Source organism: Miscanthus floridulus, chromosome 11 (genome assembly GCF_019320115.1).
Source record: "Miscanthus floridulus cultivar M001 chromosome 11, ASM1932011v1, whole genome shotgun sequence".
NCBI classification, from domain to species: domain Eukaryota; kingdom Viridiplantae; phylum Streptophyta; class Magnoliopsida; order Poales; family Poaceae; genus Miscanthus; species Miscanthus floridulus.
In genome coordinates this window covers 54401514-54426493 of record NC_089590.1, presented here as the reverse complement: position 1 = coordinate 54426493, position 24980 = coordinate 54401514, and the positions used below count along the sequence as shown (strand labels likewise).

At 46.8% G+C, this 24980-nt stretch overlaps 1 protein-coding gene across 1 annotated transcript; it reads right to left on the bottom strand.

The window, feature by feature from the left end:
- Positions 1–758: 758 nt before the first annotated feature.
- On the bottom strand, positions 759–5719 carry LOC136493128 (glycerophosphodiester phosphodiesterase GDPDL3-like). Its single transcript, XM_066489168.1, has 9 exons — positions 5320–5719; positions 4408–4701; positions 3990–4105; positions 3404–3902; positions 2834–2872; positions 2464–2751; positions 2094–2233; positions 1382–1865; positions 759–1265 (listed from the first exon to the last, which is right to left on the bottom strand). Exons 1-9 carry the CDS (start codon positions 5417–5419, stop codon positions 982–984), a joined length of 2244 nt encoding a protein of 747 aa, XP_066345265.1. The 5' UTR covers positions 5420–5719; the 3' UTR covers positions 759–981.
- Between the last annotated feature and the right edge of the window lie 19261 nt (positions 5720–24980).

Here is a 24980-nt window from a genome sequence, read left to right as displayed (position 1 = left end):
GGACCAGGCGCAGACCGAACATCTCCTTATCACGTGCATGTGGCTGTCCATCACTGTGCTTATCATGAACAATGCTGGTGATAAGATCAGAACCAGATTTGCAGGTCGTTTTCGGCAATCGAAAGATGGGTCATGACTGGACTAGTTGCCGATCGAGGTCCTGGTAGCCTTGGTAGGCCTAGGCGCCTAGGCCTCTGGTTACCATGGACATCATGCACTGCCATCCTTCGCCTTGGCCATTCAGTATCCAAGACCGGCATTCGGTTTCTATTAGGTTGTGGCAACTGGCAAGTACGATGAGTCTCCTCTGCAGTTGAATCACTAATTCACTGGTAGAGTGGCAGATGGGTCTAACTATAATGAGGCTTGAGGCCTACCTAACTCAACTGCAAGTTCCGGCAAGCTCTGGGTAAATAAACGACCTGGATGAGGGTTAACGTGGCCCCGAATCAGTAGACTGTAGGATTGCAGGGGCAAATATAACCCCGAAGCTTAGAGAAGAACTCATGGTGCGCATGAAAGAACACACCTATTGAGATTAGTAAGAGATCACAAGTCCATCCGGAAACACATCCATCCGACCATTTCACACGCCATCCTAATTCAGGGAGGGTTGTCGCACTTTTCATATTTCTCAGCCTTTCAGAACAGAACAGTCACGGGCTCACGGCTCATAGGCTCAGACAGATTGCATACAACTATGCAATCTGAGTTGCTTACACATGACCATAGCATTTTCTTTGTGAGGACATGGTCAATAGCCTTGAGAAGAAGAAATTCTCGGAGAATATATTACCCATCCCACATATATGTACCGGAACGTCAGCAAGGACAGCTCACACAGAAGTGTCATATGCATTCCGCGCAAGCCCCTAGATGCAAATTCACTGAACAAATAACTACTGCTACAGGTGGGGAAGAATATCTGATTAGTAGATCGGCGCTCCAGCTCGAGGGACGAGGGTGGCCTGCATTGCAAGCTCAGACCAGGGAACGCCAAGCACAAAGCATTGCCAGTGTGACGAGGACTGGGATGTGAGCAGCACAGGCATGCGTCCTGCTCGCGGGTGATTGCGTCAGAGCTGTACTGCTGTTTGATCTGGCAGGAGGCAAAGGCGGCTGTGCCACGTCGGACTCAGTCAAGGGCGGAATGGGAGCCAATGCTGGTGGCTGCTCACTCTTGCTGATGCTTTGCATGAGATCGCCGGGATGAGCAGGGGCCATGAAATTCGGCGTGCTGTTCCCCATGTTCATGCAATTGTTCACTGCAAAATGAATTCATCATGTGAGTACAGACAGCTGCTTGTATTGTGGATGCTTTGTGACCTAAACATGGTACTGTCAAGGATGCAGGATACACAAAAAGGGAACATAAACTTACCCTTGTATCTTCGAGCCGTAGCAGGGAAATCCGTGATTAGCCCATCCACTAGAGCACCCTTAACATAGGCATTGATCTGCGCTGTAGCATCTGAGAAGAAGTCGTATGGCTGAGACGGAAACTCATTCATAAGAGTATAAACATAGACCGAGAGGCCAGCTGTCTGCAGTGTCTGGACAAGATTGGTTTCATACACTGTGAAGTAGTGGGATTCAGGGAAGACAGAGCTGGTATCAACGGAAACGGCACTAGCAAACTTTTTAATGTCCGCGAGCGAGGAAGGTGCAGCGTCCCCGACTTCTTTGTTGATCATGTACACAAGGTCGTACTTTGTTTGCTCCTTGAACTTCTCTAGAACTGAACTATCGGTTGACTGAATCATAACTTTCTGGGCAGTTTGGTCATGGTAACCAGCGTCGTCAAGGGCTTTGATAACATTATCGACCATGTCAAACCCAAGTTCTCCTGCCATGAAGGCAGCATGCTGCAAAATATGAATATCAAAGTTAATTCAAGCGTGAAGATATTGCTGGAACTAGTAAGAATTTTAATTTTACAGGTTTGATTTGTGTTGGTATGCTTCAATACTAAAATGTGGAGCAAATGCTCAAAGCATGGCAGTTCAAACTAATGGCACGACGGAACAAAAGGGGCAGCGAATATCACCATAGCAAAGCAATGAAATCAATAAAATAAATTCTCAGCTTCTCACCTCTACAGTGATCATGATTCCAGACAAATCTTTATCTTTTGTAAAGTCCAAAAAGTCTGATAACCTCATGAACTTTCCTGCATTCCTATATCTCGGATTTCGGTCCAATGCGAAGTTGGTCCATGGGGTGGATATTTTGGCTGTAACAATGGAAATGAATTAGTCTCTTAGTAAACGATCAGTGGTAATTTGGTAGTGAAGTAAGCAATAGAAGGACAGCGAAGTTGTCGGGCAGCTTAACAAGATACAGAACGAGCCAACAAGAGTCAATAAATAGGTCACTTAAGATCATTTCATTCATATTGGCTTAGCACTCCAAATATATTTTGCAGTTCATGCTAATATCATAAAACATTTCAATTCAACTTACGTTTCAGGTTCTTTACAATGTCATCCCAGGTGAGGTTGAAACTAAAAACCCCTGGTGCAATCTGAATATCCTTTATCGTGGAAGTCTGAGAGATGAATTGTGATCTTGCAACAGTAGTATCGGTCATTAGGTCAATGGAAGACATGCATATTGGTGTTCCATCTTTGGTCACTTGAACAGGGCAATCAATGACATCTGCACTATCATCAACTGCTTTTTGATAAGCTAGATCAGTGCACCCAGGGTAATCCCCACTAGCACCATTGTGGGAAATAATTAAAGGCTTTCCTGCAGTAAAAATGTGAGAAGGGCGGTCAGCAACGAATTAATATAAACCATGACATAATAGGAACAAAAGTGCTAGATATACCATGATCATTGTTGCTTTTGTTCAAATTGGTAAAACATCCTGCACATACAAACGTAAAACAAGGATGAGAAGCTACAATCCATTCAAATCTATCAGATATAGTATGACAGTTGATCAGGGACTAAAGAAAAATGCACATAAAAGATACTTTGGAACCAAAAGTTAAGAAGCACACCCTGTTTGGAGGCTGCAGCTTTTGGAAACTGGAATGATATGCAGCAGATATTTTTGATGTGAAACATACAGTTTATAGATGTGTAAGCTATGAAGCCCATTAGATAAAAGCAACATTCCATCATTTATGATTTTGCAGTCTAACACAAATTAAATGACCCAGAGCCTGTATGCTCTTCCCTTTATCTTGTACGCATATGATTCCTTTCAGTTTTTTTATACTAATCTACCAACAGAAGTACGGAGTAAGGTCCTCCTCTGGTGTCTTGCCTCCTAGAAAGAAAAAAATGCACTAAAATTTGAGAAGCATATGTGTTTTGCTGACCCCCCCCCCCCCCCCCCCCCCCCCCCCACACACACACACACACACACACACGAAAAGGCAGAAGGACTCACCAATTGCCTCTGATGCTGTGACAGGGAAATCAGTCAGTACACCATCAACTGAGAAGACATCATTATCAATGAATGAGAGATATTCTGCTAAGGGATCGTAGCTGTGGTTGTAACTGAGCAGAAAATCATTTGCAAAATCAGCAGCATAAATTTCCAACCCTACTTTATGAGCATCGTCGACAACTGAAGTATATGGTTGCAGATAATTATCTGGTGAATTAGGCCAAATATAACTCTTTGGGACAAGTATCCCAGATGCAAATGTCTTGACAAATGTAAGATTTTTCAACATGGAACCATATGTCTGGTTCGTAGATGGCTCGAGAGTGCTCTCATCAAGAAAGCGGAACACGAGCTTTGTTTTGTTGCTAATTCTTCCAAGTATTTTGGCGAGGAAGCTCACTTCAGGTGATGAGACATAATTGACAACAACACGCTTAGATACAGAAATGATATAATTCCTCGTGCTTAGGTTGAACTGGCTGTAGAAACTGCCGTGCTGCAATGGCATTAAGAGGAGGTTACGGCGACAGCAGAAAAGAGCCCCGACGTAATCTACCTTATGGAATGAGATTCTTATTTGTACCTGAACATTGAGCCAAATTCCAGGAGGTTTGAATTTGGACTGCACATCTTCAACAGCAAGTAGTGGAAAGAAATTTGAATCAAATCTAGGCGTCCGAGAATTGATTGACTGCTTGACTGCTCAACATATACAATCCCATGGGTTAGACAAATAAACCAACCAGGAGGGGTTCATATCCCTCCTTTCTACTTTTTTCTCTCTTAGGCCTTGTTTGGATGCGCATGTATTCATCTTAATCCACATGTGTTAAAGTGGATTGGAGTGGAATTAAACTAAGTTTCATTCCAATCCACTCCAACACATGTGAATTGAAGTAGATACACATGCATCCAAACAAGGCGTTAATGAAGGGCAATGAAGTGCAACTCTCCTGCATCTTCGATGAAAAAAAAACTTAGAACAATATGATATCACTTACGAGTCACTTGCCCAAGCTCGGTGCCATTGTAGTCCACCGAGAACCATCCCGAGGTAGGCACACCATTGACGAGGTAACTCTTCTGACCCTGCGCATAGAAATCTGGAATGTTTGTGCAGTTATCCATCTTGATGTCCGGCAGGCAAATGCCAATCTCATCCTTGGTCAGCCGCACATCGCAGTACAGTATTGTATCCGGCGAGCTAGCGACCAGCGCAAATTGATAAGCATATTCGCTTGAATCAGGGAATAGCCCGGAAAATCCACCCTTGGCTACGATTGCTGGAGCCTTGCCTGAAAAAAAATGTATTGGGAATATTTGTTAGCCTAGAGGATGCCTGAAATGGATGGATCCTAATTCCGATCTGGAATCCATCCAAGAAGCAGAATTCGTTATGCAAAATGGGACATGCAGGTAGGATAAATCCTCAAGGAGATCACGCTCTATGTTTCGCCGACACGATAAAAAAATGTATTTTTTTTAGATAATGGTACAAGGTTGTATACAGGTGTACAGACTACAGAGATACTAGTAGCACAGTCATGTGCCGATCCTTCGTCCGAAAAGCCGGCAGCAGGTCCCAAGTAATAACGACATGAACATCAGCTGAAAAGGCTAATCGACCAGAAAGAGGGGGGGAAACATCTTGGTCGGCCGTCGGCCCAAATTTACAATCCCCTGACCGAGAACCCAAAATCTGCAGCTGAGTGTTGGGATTCCGGCAATGCTAGAATGGACGAGAAACGAAACGAACGGGGCTATCGTGCGATTAACGAAACAGTTGTTCTCAAAAGAAGGGGGAGTAACTACATAAGCACTGTAAACCTGGAACTAATCTCGTGGGCCGCGTTTTGGGACAGTAATAAAAAACCTGGTGGGGAGAGCCCAGGAGAGGAGCATGAAGGATTTACCGCTCAATGTCTTCCAAGACGAGGCCTTCTGCGCGGCGGCGGCGCCCAGCCACAGCAGCAGGAGCCACACAAGAAGGGAGCAGGCACGGCCGCTCCTCATTGCCTCCGGCAGAGAGCTCAGCCCTCAGCGCAAGCGCCCTGCTCCGGAAGCAGCGCTGTGGACCGACAATGCCGGGCCCCGAGAGACCAAGAAGGCAGCGGTGATGGAGAAATCACTGAGCTGCCGCAATGGCTTTGTTGTATTTAAGCCCTGCAGACGAAGACGATGAACTGGAGATGAGGGGAAGTAGTGGTGAGCTGCGTTGGAGCTTGGAAGAGAGGAGATGGGAGGGGATGGCCGGATGGGAGAGGAGAGGAAGGTAGTGAACAAGCAGCAGGGGAAGGTGGTGGTGGCCTGCTGGTGGGTACTCGTAGTGGTGGTCAAATAATGAGACAGCTGCCTCCAGCCTCCATTGATGCCACCAGGACTGTTTGCTCGTTATTACGAGTACCACTACCATTTTCTTCCTCATTTACCGAAGTGTACTACGTTATGCTTTAGTAAGGGTAGTAGTGCTATGTGCTGGCCATAAGAGACATGATGCAAAGCGCTAAGTTGTTTAGGTGGCTTGCTCGAACTGATCTTGCTATAGGTACAAAGAAACCGTAGCTAATCACAGCGTAAGTATCCATGTACTGTAGCACTATATCGCTAATAATTGGTACTACAAAGCATCGGATACTTCCTATTGCGATTACAGTCAGCTGAGAACTGAGATGATCAGACGATGCAGGAGTACCTGGACGCCTGGCAGCCTGGGCCTGGACTCGACCCAGCTCCCTGACACAGGGTCCCCGCGGAATAACCCCTACGTGCAGTGCAGTGCAGGTCGAGCAGGCCCACGCGCCCCGCCCGTCGCCCGATCGGTGCGCCGCGCTAGCGTCGGCGTCGCTCCCCGCCTCCCCGTGCAGGTGCTCCAGCATCCAGCAGTCATGTCCAGGCGTCCAGCAGATCAGCACCGCAACCGAAGAATTTGCGATTTGGGAGTAGGACGCGCACGTTGGAGCACCGCCCGCAGCGGGATTGGGGCCGGAAATTGGACGTGCGCGTGCGGCTGTCGATCCGGGCGGAACGGAACGGCCCGGTCGGCTGGCATTTTTTCGGCGGGATTCCACACGGGTTCCACGCATAGGGAAGTAGCGAAACTGCCGGAACGGGGCGCAGCTCATCCGCACCCACGGTCCCCGGAAGCCCGGACCACACCACACAGGTTCAGTCGCGCAGGAAGTGCCAGATGATGAGCAGAGCAGGTAGCTCTCTCAATCAGGCCGCGGGATACCACGAAATGTTCTGCCTCCTCACGGGGCCAAAAAACAGGACGAGGGAGTAATGTTCTGCCTGCTCGGCCGCTGCCACGGCCCACGGATCATGAGCGGCGCAGGTGGCCAGTGGGCAGGAATCCCATGACGAACAGCACAAAAGCCCCAACGGCAACCAACCAAGTGCTCCAGGTAGAGCGCAACAGTGACGGACTGACGGCCGTTGGAAGTTGGATTCATTCAGGTTTCCTTCCCAGCCCTTCAGCTCCCATGAAAGACTATAATATCCGGGAAAAATCAAGCAGGCAATCGGCCACCCTGTCATGTTTGACCTGCAAGTTAACACTCCAGCTAATGGAGAGCAGGAGGAACGAGCATCATCAAGGAAAAGAAGAACCCCAGCTAATTATGCCTGCAAGGGGGCGGACCGGAGCGCCCATAATCCCGACCCTGAGCTCCGCTCTTGTTTAAACGAGGATCAGGGTCGACCCGAAACTCTTTTTCCTGCGGATGTTAACGATCCACGGTGCTCCGAGGTTCAAACCTCATGCGTGTACACATCACGGGGAGCATAGCATCTGCTCGTCGGAGCCGGGGAGGGTGACTGCGGGGAGGGCATCATCGAGGGCTCCTTCCGTGCCTGCCTCGAGGCCGGGAAGGGTCCAACGCTTCGTGCCGCCTTGGGTCTGGGGTCATGCACGTCGGTATGTCTTTGGGTCGTGTTGGCCCGAGCATGGCCCTTAAAATATCTATGCTAATCTTTTTCTGCTCGTGATATAAAAAATATATATTTTGTGTATACTATTCTCATGAAAGTTTTAATGATTTTCATAATCTATCCAAGAATTGTATGAGATGTAGTATAAGAAATGCTTGGAAATTGGATTGCATAGTTGTAGATATGTGTACGTGTTATTTTTGTGTCGTGCCGGTCAAGCTCGGACCAAAATGTGGGCCCTCGTGTTCTAGTTGTGCCGGCATGGTCTAAAATATTTCGTACCGTGTCGTGCTTCGGATCATGCTAAAAGACCACGCCATGACCCACCCTCGAAGGCCACTTGCCCAAGTCCCAGCTCTACTCGGCGGCGCGCTGCGCTGCGTTCCGGACGCACTGTTGTACCTGCACGCCGGCGACGACTCATTCGAGCTCGTCAGGGTGATTCGTCCGCGCCCACCTGGGAACATTTTGGACGAGGGCGGCTGCCCGCCAGGGCTGGTGCTCGTCAAAGACGGCCGGCGGTCCATCTGCCACGACGGGGACGACCTGACCAGCGGCGAGGAGGGCATGAACGGCACCTCCGTCGACGGCGAGCAGATGCACTGCCGCCTAATCAAGTTCCAGGAGCACAGCATCACGGGGAGCATGGCTGCGGGGAGCCGGGGAGAGCGATTGGACGAAGAAGTGCGGCGATGGAGAGTCGGAGAAGAGTACTGCACGCTCACGGGTCGACCCTTGGGGTCGGACGGGTCGTGACCCTGTCGCTCCTCTTGGTTTTGGGGTCGAACCGGTTTGCTCCGTCGGCTAAAATGAGGAGCGGATCAACTTTTTAGGGGGGGTCGAACTGCACCCCTTGCACATATACAGCTAATGCACGACAGCTCTCGCAACTGCAGTTGCAGTACTAGTGCCATTTTTCCATCTGACGGTGCCTAGTCGCTGCCCATGACCGTGACGACGCATACTCACAAGTCACACGGTCTCGTCCTCTCGTCCCTCACGGCTTTTTGCCATTTGAGTCTGAGGAGCAGATGCGTTGCAGCGCGTACGGAAAACGACTCAACTTACCGGCGCGGCGCTCGTGGACGGCGACGGAGCACTCGCTCGCTCGTCCCCGTGTCCATTTGTGCCAGCTGAATAGCTCATCCTAGTTGATGGGGACGCTACGGCCGGTGGATTACTGGATCAGTGATTCAGTGCCAGTGCTACGGACTCCGTTCCCTTGTCGTCATCAAACCCCACACCACACGGCTTTCAGGTTTTGGAACGTTCAGATTATGGGTGATGATAGCGCTAGGCCTGCGTGGAACTGAGCTTATTGCCTATCGGTAATACCAGTTCATATTATGAATGGAAGAGTCTTGGAGCGAGTTCAGACCATTGCACAAAAGTGTTACAGCCGTACAGCTGAGCAGCAGCACAAATGTCTGTGCACGTACAGCTTAGCGATGGAGGCAGGTCGTCACGGAACCGGAACGCGCTAACGAAATCATTAGGTCCCGGTGGCGGTGCGCGAGATTGATTGGCCGGTGGCAGATCAGGGCCCTCCTGTATGTGTTGACATCTACTAGGTGTACCTGGTCATGGCCGGCCGGTGTCCTTTTTTTTTGATTGGACGTCACATGACATGTTGGGAGGCGTTTCCCCGGAAAAAGAACTCTTAATTAAATGATGATCCTATCCTAGGAGCAGGCAGTTAACGATAAACGACCTCCACATGGAGGATGCAGCAGGGAAATGTTGATGTTTCGTCTTCAGATTGTTCAGCAGAGTGTCCGATCGAGCTGAAATGGCCACAGATCAGTACGGAGGAGCACAGCCCGGTCCAGTGCTGCAATCTCACCTCGTTACCATACGGAAACTGCACCGTCTTGGGTGACCTTTCCAGGCATGTCATTTTAAGAGGATGGACCCTCACGCCCTGTTCCTGTTGCCGAGGAAAAAGGAGCTTGCAGTAAAGAAAAAAAAATAAACCAAGGGGCAGATCGGCTTGTGTTCCCGGGTGACAAAAACCAGGGCCGTGCCAAGTTCCGGGTCTGTGACTAAGCTAAGTTTGAGACAGTTTTTACCTTGCAACCATGCTTAAACTTCCTCCAAAATGAAGAGTACTGCGACACATACTCCCATCGTCCAAAAGGAACGCCATGCAAATGGTGTGAACAAATCGTGAATCCGGCGTAGTATGTTGGGCACCCATCGCCACTGCGTGGTAGTTGGCATCGAGCCAAAACCGAAGGGCACCGTCACGTGCAGGTGCAGGTCTCGAAGAAGTATGCTCGATGGTCCATGGACAAGTATGAGAGAAATAACATGTCAAAGTCTTGTTGCTCTTCGTTGCTGTTTTCAGAAGAAGCAAGGGCACATCTCTCTTACGTAAGCAAATGGTCAGTAAATAATGCGGCTAAAAGAGACACAAGATGATATAGAATTTTTAGGTTTGAGTGTTTGACAGACTACACATTCGAAATTTCTTAGGTTTGAGTGTTTGATAGACTACACATAGGCTGGTCGGATGAGATGACAGACATCTATCTATTGGAGAATTCAAATACGTACATACATAAACACACGTGCAGTCAGTCAGTGTTTGCCAGCTAGCTCAGATTTTGAATATAGGACAGATTTCAAGCAATTGAGCTATACTTCATCAAATATGAATCAAACTTGATACTAACTTGTTTGAATACTTCCATAAGACATATATCCATTCAAACCACTTACTAAAAGTCATCTTATGAATTTATCCAACACAAATCAATCCAAACTTGATTACTAAGCAATTATCCATTCAAACATCTCATAGCAAGCAACATTGCATATTTATCCAATTCAATCAACTCATATGCACCCAAATGAAATGATCAACAGGAGATATACCTTGGTTAGCTCATGATCATCCAACTAGCAAGCTTCAACTCAATTATTTGCAAGTCATCAAATATTCCAATAAATCACCACAACTTGAATATGATACTTGTATGTTATAGCATTTGGACTTCACTTAATTTGTCATGGCATTGGGATTGGATGTGCACTAAACTTCATATCTTGACTCAACATATGATGATCACTATGAAGACAATTGAATCAAGCCTCCAATGCCAATGGTACCTACACATATTCATCCACTTTTTGATGGTACCCAAACAACTTTGGGTCCTCTCAAGTTAGGAGCAACATACTTAGGCAACGCCTTAGTATGAGTAGCGGGATGTTTTGCAATTGCAACCAATGAGGTACCATTACCATCCTTTCTAAGCATATCATGATCATCAATTGAAATAGGCTTAGAAATTTTACCTAGGGGACATGAATGTGCCATGTGTCCCCTTTCCCGGCATGAGTAGCACTTCCTCTTTGATTGAGCCTTTTCTTCCTTGCTCATGTGGTGCTTCTCATTGCCTTGCCTCTCATGGATTGCTTAAGCCTTCTTCTCAAGCTTGTTAGGACACTTAGAGGCAAAGTGTCCCGTACTTTCACACTTGAAGCACTTGATGTGAGCATAGACTTTCTTCTCATTGTCATTCTTGCTCATCATCTTGACATCTTGAATTTGCATTGGATGCCTTGCCTTTCCACCCCTTCTTGTTTTCTTCTTTTTGATCATCAAATCATCATCTTCATGATTGATCTTGATTTGCTCTTGGGGTGTCTTCTTTTGCTCAACTTGTGGCTTTGGTTGAGGCTTCACTTGTTGCTTCACCAATTTCTTGGTTGGGCACATCGAGGTAAGATGACCCCAAGTGCCGCACTTGAAGCACTTGACATGCTTTAGCCTCTCTTCTTCTTTTAGCTTCTTGAGCTTCTCGATGTTAGGGCAACCATTTGCAAAGTGTCCCACTTCATGACACCGGAAGCACATGGTATGAGAGAGCTTTCTTTGTTGTAGCTTCTTCATCTTTCTTTCTCTCTTCATTTTGCCCTTTGTCATCTTCTTTTCGAAGCCAAGGCCACACTTGTCACCATAGTTTCTTTGAGTTTTCAACATATGCTCAAAGGTGACTTTTGAGTTGTAGCACCTCTCTAACTTGTTGCTCAATTTCTTCACTTCATTTTTGAGCTCATTGTTCTCCTTCAAAAGGTTAGTCTCACAAGACATAGAAGTAGAACAAGCATCTATATGTGAAGAGCATGTCATATCTAATAAATCATCACAAGAGGTGGATACATGCTTCTTGCCTACATCACAAGGGTTAGCAACAACATGTGATTGATTATTTGACCCATGTGATGGGCTCTCATTATTTTTAAGTTTCTTTGTAAATATTTTAATGAGAGAAGCTTGTTTTTCTAATAATTCATCATGAGATGCAAGTAGTGTCTCATGATTCAATTTAAGCTCATCAAGTGAAGATTTATAAGCATTATTTAATTTCTTATGTTCTTCATAAGAGTTCTTTAGAAATGAGTTTTCATTTTCTAATTTCAATGTTTTAGCTTTCTTATTTTCTAAAGACATGGTCATGCTAGCAAGTCTACTAACAAGCTCATCATATGAATCAACATGATCAACCACATTATCATTTGATACCTTAGTGTCACCTTGTGACATGAAGCAATGTGGTGTAGTGGATGGGCTTGTAGTAGCATCATCATGGCTTGAGCATGAACCATCATTACCATCAAGTGTGCATGGGGTAGCATCGTCACTTGCAACACTTGTGGCAACATCATCAACCTTGTCAAGTGAACTTGTAGTGGATTGATCATCATCATCCTCACTTGACAATGAGGTGGAGCAATCTTCCACAATCACCAAATTGTGGTTATGCTCAACACACTCATGTGTCTCCTTCTTGGGCTCATCCTCCTTCTTGAATTTTCCATCATCCCATGTGGAGGAATCACCGAAGATGTCCTTGATGGAGTCCCATATCTCATGAGCGGTCCCTTTGTAGTTTACTTGCTTCATCAAATCAAAATGTAAAGCATCCAATAGAAAATAACAAGCATTTGCATCAAGTTCATAGAGGACTCTTTGAGCTTTGGTTAGAGTTCTATGATTCAAGACATGGGAGAGACCACTAGTGACAACCCACCAAAATTTAGGTCCCTTTGCATGAAAATGATCAAGCATATGATTTTTCCAAAGTGCAAAGTTTGTGCCATCAAAAATGTGATTCTCACAATTATCTAGCCCATTAGACGCCATCCTCTCGGGTCGGTGAAGACCACAAATGAGAGACCGGGCTCTGATACCACTTGAAGGGTCGAGATGGCGACTAGAGGGGGGGTGAATAGTCTTTTCTAAAACTTAATCGCGTCGGCTAACCGATACAAATGCGGAATTAAAACTATCGGTCTAGCCAAGACTATACCCCACTATATGTGTTCACTAGCACCTTGCAAAGATAACAATTATGCAACAAAGGTGCCGGACTAGCTAGAGCTCTCCTAAACAATTCTAGGAGCAAGGTTACACAAACCTATGCCACTAGTACTTTAAGCAACAAGGGAGCTCCTACACATGCTAGTAAGCAAAAGCACAAAGCTAACTAAGCTCACTAGCAATGCTCAATAACAAGGCAACCAATGCCTAATTAGAGAGCGCAAATACTTAGTTACATAAACTAAGCAATGTGACTAACAAGGTTACTAAAACCAAATTAGCCACGCAAGGGAGCTACTTCTATGCTACACAAGCAAGAAGGTAATTAGCAAGCTACACAAGCTATCTAATTACAAGAGCAACTACACAAGCTTAATATGTATAAAAGTAATTGCAAGCTTGTGTAATGGGGATGCAAACCAATGGGAAGAACAAGGTTGACACGATGATTTTTCTCCCGAGGTTCACGTGTTTGCCAACACGCTAGTCCCCGTTGTGTCGACCGCTCACTTGGTGGTTCGGCGGCTAATTAGCATCACCCGCTAAGCCTGCACGTCGGGCGCCGCAAGAACCTACCCCTTGAGTGAGGGTAGCTCAATGACACGCTTTACTAGAGTTGCTCTTCGCGACTCCCGCGGGGCGAGCACAATGCCCCTCACAAGCACTTCTCCAGAGCGCCGCACAAGCTTCTTGCGCGCTTCGACGGAGACCACCACCAAGCCATCTAGGAGGTGGCAACCTCCAAGAGTAACAAGCACCACCGGCTTGCAACTCGATCACCTAGTGCCACTCGATGCAACCTCACGATGCAATCGCACTAGAATCGCTCACTCACACAATCGAATGATCACTATCAAGTATATGTGTGATGGAGGGCTCCCAAGCACTCACAAGCATGGACACTGAGTCCCTTGAGGTGCTCCACACCAGCCATGGCCAAAGGCCACTTCTATTTATAGCCCCAAGGGCTAAACTAGCCGTTACCCCTTCACTGGGCAACGGTCGGGCTGACCGGACGCTCCGGTCGTGTTGACTGGACGCTGGACCTCAGCGTCCGGTCACCCACAGACGACCACGTGTCCTGGTTCCAACGGTCACTTGACCTGACCGGACGCAGCAGCACTCAACTGACCGGACGCTAAACCCCCAGCGTCCGGTCGTTTCTAGTAAGCTCCCGAGCATGACCGGACGCGTCCGGTCGAACGCGATCGGATGCAGCCAGCGTCCGGTCACTCTCCAGCTACTGCGTCACCGTACGTTAGCCTGACCAGACGCAGCCTTCCAGCGTCCGGTGCATTCAGATCCAGCGTCCGTTCAGTTGACCGACGCCGGCATCTTCGCGACCAACTCGTTTTTACTTCTAACTTCTTCACCCTTGCTCCAATGTGCTAACCACCAAGAACTTGCATCCGACACAATAGAAAATAGGCATTCCATTTTCCCGAAAGCACCGAGAGGGACCCAAACCCATCTCAACCCTGCAAACACCACCTCCTTTGTAAATGTGCCAACACCACCAAGTGTACACCACCATGTGTATGTGTGTTAGCTTTTTACAATCATTTCCCAAAGGATGTTAGCCACTCAACTTGCCACGCCACTCGATCCTAGCGACAATGTAAAGTTAGATCACTCGAGTGGCACTAGATGACCGATATGCAAACAAGTTTGCCCCTCTTGATAGTACGGCCATCTATCCTAAACCCGGTCATAAACTTCTCTACACACCTATGACCGGTGAAATGAAATGCCCTAGGTTATACCTTTGCCTTGCGCATTCCATTCCATCTCCTTCAATGTTGATGCAACACATGCACCAACACGATCAACAATGATATGATCCACTTCATATCATCACATGATCATATTGGTTCATCGATCTTGACTTTACTTGCTCTTCACCGTTGCCATCGTCCATCGGCGCCAAGTCTTGCTCAAGCTTCACCACCACGCGGTCCATCACTCCAAAGCCTTCGACTTGCCCTTCACGCTTGCAACCGGTCCATCAAGCCAAGTCTTGTCTTGATCTTCTCCACCTTGATCACATGACTCAATGTCATGTCTCATGTGCATTTAAGCTCCTTCATCATCACATGTGTGAGCTTTGCAACATCTCCAAGCCATTTTCACCTCCATGGCATATGTTGCTCATACACATGTACCTGTGGACTAATCACCTGTGTATCTCACATAAACACAATTAGTCCACCTAAGTTGTCACTCAATTACCAAAACCAAACAAGGACCTTTCAGCTACTCTCTTGGATTCTCAAATCTCAATCACCTCACTAGGACCTTGCTCTTCTTGGCACTCACAAACGTGTTTCTCAGCTATTGGAATGAGCAAAAGTAACTCCACACATGAGTGGAGCTTCTATTTATAAGGCAGCCTAAAAAACAAACCGTTATGAGCTTCTACGGTGTGACCGAATGCTCCGGTCATGTTGACCGGACGCTCCGGTCAGTTCAACCCACAAACCAGTGAATATATGTTGACCGGACGCGTCCGATCGCATTAAACCCTTACTGGAACCTTACTGTACTCGACCGGATGCTGAACCCCCAGGGTCCAGTCAGTACTGACCGGACGCGTCCGATCACAAATTCCCTTCTCTGGAACCTTACTGGAGTCGACCGGACGCTGCCTCTCAGCGTCCGGTCACTTGACCTCTCCAGCGTCCGGTCGCACCGAACGTAGTCACTTGATTAAATGAACTGATCGGACCCTACGGCCAGCATCCGGTCGCACCGGAGCCAGCGTCCGGTCAGCATTTGACCCTCCATTCACTTCTAACTCTCGATCATATGTGAATGAAGTTTGCTCCAAAGGATCTTAGGTATTCGTAGGAGCTACCTAGAGCTAGTTTTAACAAGTGTGCACCACACCTAACTCACTAGACTCACCTAGGTCAAGCTACCCATCTATACCCCCCTTAATAGTACGGCCAAAGGAAAAACAAAGTCCTAAACTACTCTAAGTGTCTCTCCAACTCCAATCGACACTTAGAACTAGTCATCCTTAACCTTGTTGTCTATCCTTTGAAAACCAAAACGATTTCCATCGTAGGGGCATGACCACCTCGATTGCCCAATCGATCTCCATTACCATGACCTAACTTAATTGCCTCTGCAAAACACACGTTAGTTATAGTAATCTTGTATTGTCATTAATCACCAAAATCCAACTAGGGGCCTAGATGCTTTCAATCTCCCCATTTTTAGTGATTGATGACAATACCACCTCGAGTATGTGAAAGAGTGAGGTTTTTGATGGGCTAGGTTCATATAAGCTTTTGTCGATAAGAACAAAAGAGTTAGGCAAGCTTATATGATCCAAGCCAACACAATGTACTCAAAGGATATGAATTAAGTAAGAGTACAAGTAACAAAGCTCATTTGCATCGGAGTATAAACGCGGAAGCAAAGGCAAATGAGCATCACACAAGTGATATGACATATAAATAATGCAAAGTAGAGAGCACACATGTCATATATCACAATCACGTAGATATCACTATCACATAGATATAATAATATGCATGAAAGTAACACACGAATGCATAAGTAATAGTATATCACACAAATAAAAACCCCAAATGTATATAATAAGCTAATAATAGATAACTAGCTCCCCCTAAATGTCGCTCCCCCTGAGTCTACATACTCGAACCCTCTCCTCCTTTGGCATCAAACAACAAAACCTAAGGGTCGATCGGTGGGGCTATAGCGGACGAGCCAGGCACTGAAGTACGTGGAGCAAGATGAAACTGGGCGCCATCATCATCTGACCCTGAGCTCTGCACTGACTGACCCTCTGTGGCTGGAAGCGTCTCTGAAGCGGGCTGGGTCTAAGCTAGGGCAGGTGCTGTCTGTGATGCTGCTAGTACGTCTGTCGTAGGATCTGAAGAGGTGACAGACGAAGGGAGCCTCTGAGTAGTCATGGCGACAGGGGCTGCTCTAGAAGGACCAGCGGTATGCATATGAGGCGGTGTAGGCATGCCAGTCAACTCGCTGAAGGATGCTCCAAGACTCCTGGAGACTGACGTGTCAGGTACAAAAAGCGAGGAAGACTAATCCGGTGAGAAGCCCATATAATATGGTGTGAACTGTGGGGCTACCACTGGTAAGGACAACCACTAGGACACCTAAACTGTAGATGAAGCAAATGGAGCTGGAGGCTGTCCCTAACTCTGAAGCCCATTGGGCTGTACAGCTAGGGTCGTCGTAGTGGTGGCAGGCTGAGCAAACTGGGGCAAAAGCTGTGGCTGTGGGGCCCCAAGAGCTGTTACTACATGCTGCATAAATCCCATGAGCTGCTGCTGCATAAGTATCTGTTGCTGATGCATCTACTGCTGCTACTGCTGAAGGAGCTGCTGCTGCCGCTGGAACTCATCCTGACGAGCCTGAAACTGTGCAAAGTTGGCAGGTGTCTCCTGAGCTTGTTGTGCCTGATCCTGCTGCATCCGCTCAAGAATAGCAATCAATGCGGGATCCATCTGCGGTGCAGGTGGAGCTGAGCTAGAACTGCAGGCCTCTGCATCATGTCTACGTAGAGGCATCTAAGGAATCGGCTGATAGTCATCATCCAAACTGTCACTAGACTCGATCATCTCCTGCTGTGCCTCAAGTTGCTCCTCCTCAGTAGTGGCTATGCCTCTGATGATCTCGTCCTGCTGAGCTGCTGACTTTAGAACATCTGGACGATGACTAGGCTGAGCGGGTACCTGAGGTGTGCTGTGCCTAATCCTCTATGCCATGTTATAAGCGGGAAACTCTGTGGTGGCACCTCTGTACTCGGCAACCATCTCTGGGGTCCTAACCTGCATAGACTAGAGCATCAGGAATGTAATCCAATGTGCATATGGAAGCTGTCTACGACCCTTGAAGCTCTTAGTTATAGTATCCTCCATCTCTGATAGAAGGAGGTCCCAAATGTCAAACATAGTCTGCTGCATCAGGGCGTTGAGGAGCCAGAGCTATAAGCGAGTCAGACCCTCTCTGTATCCCAACCTGGGAAGTAGTGTCCTCCTGATGATAGCCTCTAGCACACGAGCTATAGGAGTAAGGTCACTGGGGTTCCTCCTCGACCCCTCACCAAAGGGCTCCTTGAAGCAATGTCGCACAAGATCTGTAGGGGGCACCAACCCTCCATGAGAACGCCTAGGAGGCTCCTACTGTCCATAACATACCTCATGCAATCTAACAGGTTGATCCTATAGCCTTAGTATCTCCTAGGCCCTGAAACTCATCACTCTGTAGTCTCTGCCGTTGAATGCAAAGTGTATAAAGTTGTGATATGGATCAACGTAGAGCGAAGCATAAAACTGCTGAACCCAAGATGGTACATATACTCTTGTCCAGCCAATCAGATCTATCAGCCCTGGCAAATACAACAAGTAGGGGTGGATATGCTCTCCGGCTGCTGCCACAATAGACTCTATACTGCATACTCGCTGAGATCTGAACACTGCCCTATTGTTGAGATAAGCATTATAGAAATCCTCCTGAAATGGTGTATAGAAACCCTCTACTGCTCTCTCATCCCTCCTCGGAGGGAACCACACATCAAACTCAACAAACCTCAGCTGGTGAACCTATCTAGCTATGGTGGCCCTCAAGTCAAGATGTACCACTGGAGGTGGACCCTGTGGTCTGGGCAGTGGGCGTGAACCCCTACGCTGTGTAGCTGGCCTCGATGGAACTATAGCACTGGTATGACTAGAGCGACATAGCTGGGGTGCCTGCTCGGTCTCCTTGGCCTGCTGGCCCTCCTAAGTCTCCTGAGCTGGCTGAGGCTCTACTGGTGGGGACTATTATTGTGGCTCCTGCTGGGACTCTCCCTAACGCTGAGGCTCCTCAATAGCCAGATGACATCCTACCATCATGACAGTCCTAGATGGACTACCATGAAGTCGCTCAATCTCCCTAAGTCTGCCCTACGCGTCTAGTGCCAGATGATCTGCTATGACAACTCCACTGCGGGCACCTCCTCTCTCGGCACGCTCTGCGGCCTCAGCGACTGCAGCTGCTCTCGCTGTCTCTGCGTCAGGGTACTTGCGCTTCTTAGATGTAACCTACTTTGTCGCCTTGCCTTTCGGTCCTGCAGGCTAGCGAGGTGGGGGCCTCCGATCGTCATCTGCTGGACCACCACCTACGTTCTTGGTGTGAGCCATCTGATCTGACAAGAAGATGAACTGCCATTGACAAAGATCAACTGTCAAACTAACACTCTCGAGGCTTGGCCTCGATCCGTACTCGCGAGCTTGGCTCCAAGTTGTCTAACAACTGCTACAAGAACCTCAACGGCACCGACTTGCTACACGATGGAGTAGATGGATATACAAATAAATACAATATATCTAATAGATGTAAAAACCCTAGGAAGCAAGCAATTTAGGTACGAAATTGAGACGACGGGCTTTCTACCTAACGAACCAGCGATCCGAGAGAAGAAGAGACGTGTCACGCGGGGAAACCTCAAAACCAGCTGGGGTTAGGGTTGCGAAGCACTTCGATGAATTCGGCGGCCCTAGATGATCTAGGTCAATGCATTGAAATTTGAACGGATCAAAATCAAGCAAGGATGATGCTATGGCCTTATCGACAAGAAGGCAGGGCTAGGGCACGGGAACTATGGCTACGGTGGCGCTTGAAGGCTAACTACTGGCGCAGCAGATCGGCGCGGTGGAGCTGGTCGCTGGCTGGCGGCATCGGGCGAACGGGCTTGGCTACGGCAGCGCTTGGTCGCAGGAGGCGCGCGGCAGTAGAGGATGGCATGGCGAGGTGCTAGGTGTGGGGAAGCGCTGCAGTGCGGACGGTGGCGAGCGCGGGCGGCTAGAGACGACGGCGGCGTTGACACGGAAGCGGCTACGGTGAGCTGGCAGTGGCTCGGGCTAGGGCTAGGTCACGGCGAGATGTGGGGCAAAGGCTATGGCAGATGCGATTAAATAGGTCTCCCAACTCGACAAGAAAGGAAATGGAAAAGGAGTCCTAAAGCCGCACAAGATCCATTGACCGGACGCTCCGGTGGTAGCGACTGGATGCTGCCACCTAGCGTCCGGTCAATTCTAGAGAGGTCCAGTTCCTCTGAAATCATGACCGGACGCGTTCGGTGGTCCATGACCGGACGTAGGTAGGGTCCGGTCAGCTCAGCCTGATTCTCCTTCAAACGACCGGACGCTGGATCCCTTCCTGACTGGACGCACAAACGTAGCGTTCGGTCACTCCTTCAGCAGCAGTTCACATCCTATGAACTAATCGGACGCTGGATAGCAGCGTTGAAGGGTCGAGATGGCGACTAGAGGGGGGGGGGGGTGAATAGTCTTTTCTAAAACTTAATCACGTCAGCTAACCGATACAAATGCGGAATTAAAACTATCGGTCTAGCCAAGACTATACCCCACTATATATGTTCACTAGCACCTTTCAAAGATAACAATTATGCAACAAAGGTGCCGAGCTAGCTAGAGCTCTCTTAGTCAATTCTAGGAGCAAGGTCACACAAACCTATGCCACTAGTACTTTAAGCAATGAGGGAGCTTCTACACATGCTAGTAAGCAAAAGCACAAAGCTAGCTAAGCTCACTAGCAATGCTCAATAACAAGGCAACCAATGCCTAATTAGAGAGTGCAAATACTTAGCTACACAAACTAAGCAATGTGACTAACAAGGTTACATAAACCAAATTAGCCACACACGGGAGCTACTTCTATGCTACACAAGCAAGAAGGTAATTAGTAAGCTACACAAGCTATCTAATTACAAGAGCAACTGCATAAGCTTAATATGTATAAAAGTAATTGCAAGCTTGTGTAATAGGGATGCAAACCAATGGGAAGAACAAGGTTGACACGATGATTTTTCTCCCAAGGTTTATGTGTTTGCCAACACGCTAGTCCCCGTTGTGTCGACCGCTCACTTGGTGGTTCGGCGGCTAATTAGCATCACCCGCTAAGCCCGCACGTTGAGCGCCGCAAGAACCTACCCCTTGAGTGAGGGTAGCTCAATGACACGCTTTACTAAAGTTGCTCTTCGTGACTCCCGTGGGGTGAGCACAAGTGCCCCTCACAAGCACTTCTTCGAAGCGCCGCACAAGCTTCTTGCGTGCTTCGACGGAGACCACCACCAAGCCATCTAGGAGGTGGCAACCTCCAAGAGTAACAAGCACCACTGGCTTGCAACTCGATCACCTAGTGCCACTTGATGCAACCTCATGATGCAATCACACTAGAATCGCTCACTCACACAATCGAATGATCGCTATCAAGTATGTGTGAGATGGAGGGCTCCTAAGCACTCTTAAGAATGGACATAAAGTCCCCCAAGGTGCTCCCCGCCAGCCATGGCCAAAGGCCACTTCTATTTATAGCCCCAAGGGCTAAACTAGCTGTTACCCCTTCACTGGGCAACGGTCGGGCCGACCAGATGCTTCGGTCGTGTTGATCGGACGCTGGACCTCAGCGTCCGGTCGCCCGCAGACGGCCATGTGTCCCGGTTCCAACGGTCACTAGACTTGACCGGACATAGCAGCTTCAACTGACCGGACGCTGAACCCCCAGCGTCCGGTCGTTTCCAGTAAGGTACTGACCTCGATCGGACGCGTTCGGTCACACTTGATCGGACGCAGCCAGCGTCCGGTCACACTCCAGCTTCTGCGTCATCGTACGTCAGCCTGACCGGATGTAGCCTGCCAGCGTCCGGTGCATTCAGATCCAGCGTCTGGTCAGTTGACCGACGCCAGCATCTTTGCGATCAACTCGTTTTCACTTCTAACTTCTTCACCCTTGCTCTAATGTGCTAACCACAAGAACTTGCATTCAGCGCAATAGAAAATAGGCATTCCATTTTCCTGAAAGCGCCACCTCCTTTGTAAATGTGCCAACACCACCTCCTTTGTAAATGTGCCAACACCACCAAGTGTACACCACCATGTGTATGTATGTTAGCATTTTTACAATCATTTCCCAAAGGATGTTAGCCACTCAACTTGCCACGCCACTCGATCCTAGCGACGATACAAAGTTAGATCACTCGAGTGGCACTAGATGACCGATATGCAAACAAGTTTGCCCCTCTTGATAGTATGGTCATCTATCCTAAACCTGGTCATAAACTTCTCTACACACCTATGACCGATGAAATGAAATGTCCTAGGTTATACCTTTGCCTTGCGTATTCCATTCCATCTCCTCCAACATCGATGCAACACATGCACCAACACGATCAATAATGATATGATCCACTTCATATCATCACGTGATCATATTGGTTCATCGATCTTGACTTCACTTGCTCTTCACCGTTGCCATCGTCCATCGGTGCTAAGTCTTGTCTTGATCTTCTCCACCTTGATCACATGACTCAATGTCATGTCTCATGTGCAATAAGCTCCTTCATCATCACATGTGTGAGCTTTGCAACATCTCCAAGCCATTTTCACCTCCATGGCATATGTTGCTCACACATATGTACCTGTGGACTAATCACCTGTGTATCTCACATAAACACACTTAGTCCACCTAAGTTGTCACTCAATTACCAAAACCAAATAAGGACCTTTCAAGCGTCCGATGTAGCGTCCGGTGGTCCTTTTCTAGCAAATCTTCAAAGTTCCTTCGCACTGCCTGTTCCCAATTAAGTCCCAACTTAAATAAGATCCAAATAAACACCAATCGGGACTAATGTGAGTAACCTCTCTCAAACCCTCATATTTTTCAAGATACTTTGCCTTAGGCTATAATTCTTTTTAAGAAAATAGACAATAAGAGGGCAAATGGAACAAAACAACAAAAACAACATCTATGCATATGCAATACTTGTAAGTAAATCTAGTTGCTTGTCAAGTTTGATCCAAGGTTAAGCTTCTTCACACGCTTTTCGGCGGTTATCTTAACCATGTTAGACAAGCCCTATATGCATTGCCAAAAATTAAACATGTTGTATATTACAATGAATGCAAGGGTCAACACAAGCTCAATTTTTAGTGAAGTTGCTAAAGTCAAGCACATTGAGCTCATTCTGCAATCTACAAAATGTAGCCTCATCTAACGATTTAGTGAAGATATCCGCTAATTGATCTTTGATTCTTACATCTTCTAGTGATATATCATTTTTAGCAACATGATCTCTTAGAAAGTGATGGCGGATATCTATGTGCTTGGTGCGAGAGTGTTGAACCGAATTATTTGCAAGTTTTACCACACTTTCATTGTTGCACAAAAGAGGTACTTTTTCTAGAATTACACCATAGTCTAGCAAAGTTTGTTTCATGTATAAAATTTGTGCACAACAAGCACCCGTGGCAATGTATTCTGCTTCGGCGGTGGATAAAGCCACACTATTTTGTTTCTTGGAGGACCAAGACACAAGTGATCTACCAAGCAAATGGCACCCTCCGGATATGCTCTTTCTATCAACTTTGCATCCGGCGTAATTCGAATTGGAATAACCAACTAATTCAAATATAGCTTCTTTGGGATACCAAAGGACAATGCTTGGCGTGTGCTTAAAATACCTAAGAATTCTTTTTATGACAATTAAATGTGTTTTCTTAGGATTAGCTTGAAATCTAGCACATATGTACACACTAAACATGATGTCGGGCCTAGATGCGGTTAAATATAACAAGCTACCAATCATGGAACGGTAGAGAGTTTGATTAACCGGGTTACCTCCCTCATCTAGGTCGAAATGTCCATTGGTAGGCATTGGTGTCTTGATTGGCTTACATTCATCCATCTTAAATCTCTTGAGAAGATCTTTTGCGTATTTCTCTTAAGAGATAAAGATGTCTTCTTTCATTTGCTTGACTTGAAAACCAAGAAAGAATGTAAGCTCACCGATCATTTATATCTCGAACTCCTTCGACATTAATTCACCAAATTCTTTGCATGAGTCTTTATTTGATGATCCAAAGATGATATCATCAACATACACTTGATAAATAAAGATATGCCCATCAAGCTTCTTGGTGAATAGTATGGTGTCGACCTTTCCAATGGTGAAGTCCTTCTCAACGAGGAAGTCCCGAAGGCGCTCATACCAGGCTCTTGGGGCTTGCTTAAGCTTATATAGTGCCTTGGACAACCTATAAACATGATTAGGATATTTAGGGTCTTCAAACCTAGGAGGTTGATCAACATAGACTAGTTTATTAATAAAGCCATTTAAAAATGTACTTTTCACATCTATTTGATATAGTTTCATTTCATGATGTGATGCATATGCAAGTAGGATACGGATGGCTTCTAATCTTACAACCGGTGCAAAGGTCTCCCCAAAATCTAAACCTTCAACTTAGGAGAACCCCTTTGCAACTAGTCTTGCCTTGTTCCTCACAACAACACCTTGATCATCTTGCTTGTTATGGAACACTCACTTTGTTCCAATGACTATTGCACCTTTTAGTCGCTCTTCAAGAGTCCAAACTTCATTACGAGTGAAGTTGTTCAACTCTTCATGCATGGCATTTATCCAATCCAGATCTTTGAGAGCTTCTTCTACCTTGGTAGGCTTATAGCAAGAGACAAAAGAGTGATAAGCAATAAACGAAGCAAGTTTTTGAGATCGAGTCATTAAACCCTTTGATGAACTCTCTATGATGAGATCTTGTGGATGATCTTGTAGAAGAGGTATATTTCTTCTATTGACCACTTGAGGAGGAGGTTATGGAGCATCAACATCTTGTGCTTGTACCACCATTTGCTTATGAGAGATATGAGTATCTTCATTTTCTGCTCTTCCATCTTTTTCACCATCTTGTGGCACACTTGATGAAGAAGGTTGATTAATGACTTGTACATCATCTTCATCATCTTTTGGCTTGATGTCTCCCACCGGAATGTTCTTCATAGCATCCCTCAATGGTTCATCACCTACATCATCAAGATTCTCATGTGCTCCTTGGGAGCCGTTAGATTCATCAAATTCCACATCATATGTTTCTTCAACCAAGCTGGTGGCATGATTAAATACTCTATATGCTTTAGACTTTGATGAGTAACCAATAAGAAAACTAATATCACAACGTTTTTGGAATTTCCCTAGGTGTTGCTGCTTCTTGTAGATGTAGCATTTGCAACCAAACACCCTAAAGGAGACGTCTAGCTTCTTCCCATTGAGTAACTCATAAGATGTCTTGCCAAGGAACTTTTGAAGGAATAGACGGTTGGATGCATAGTATGCGGTGTTGATTGCTTCCACCCATAGAGCTTTGGGGGTGTTGTACTCATCTAGCATTGTCCTTGTAAGAGTGATCAAAGTCCGGTTCTTCCTCTCAACTACACCATTTTGTTGAGGAGTATAAGTTGCAAAGA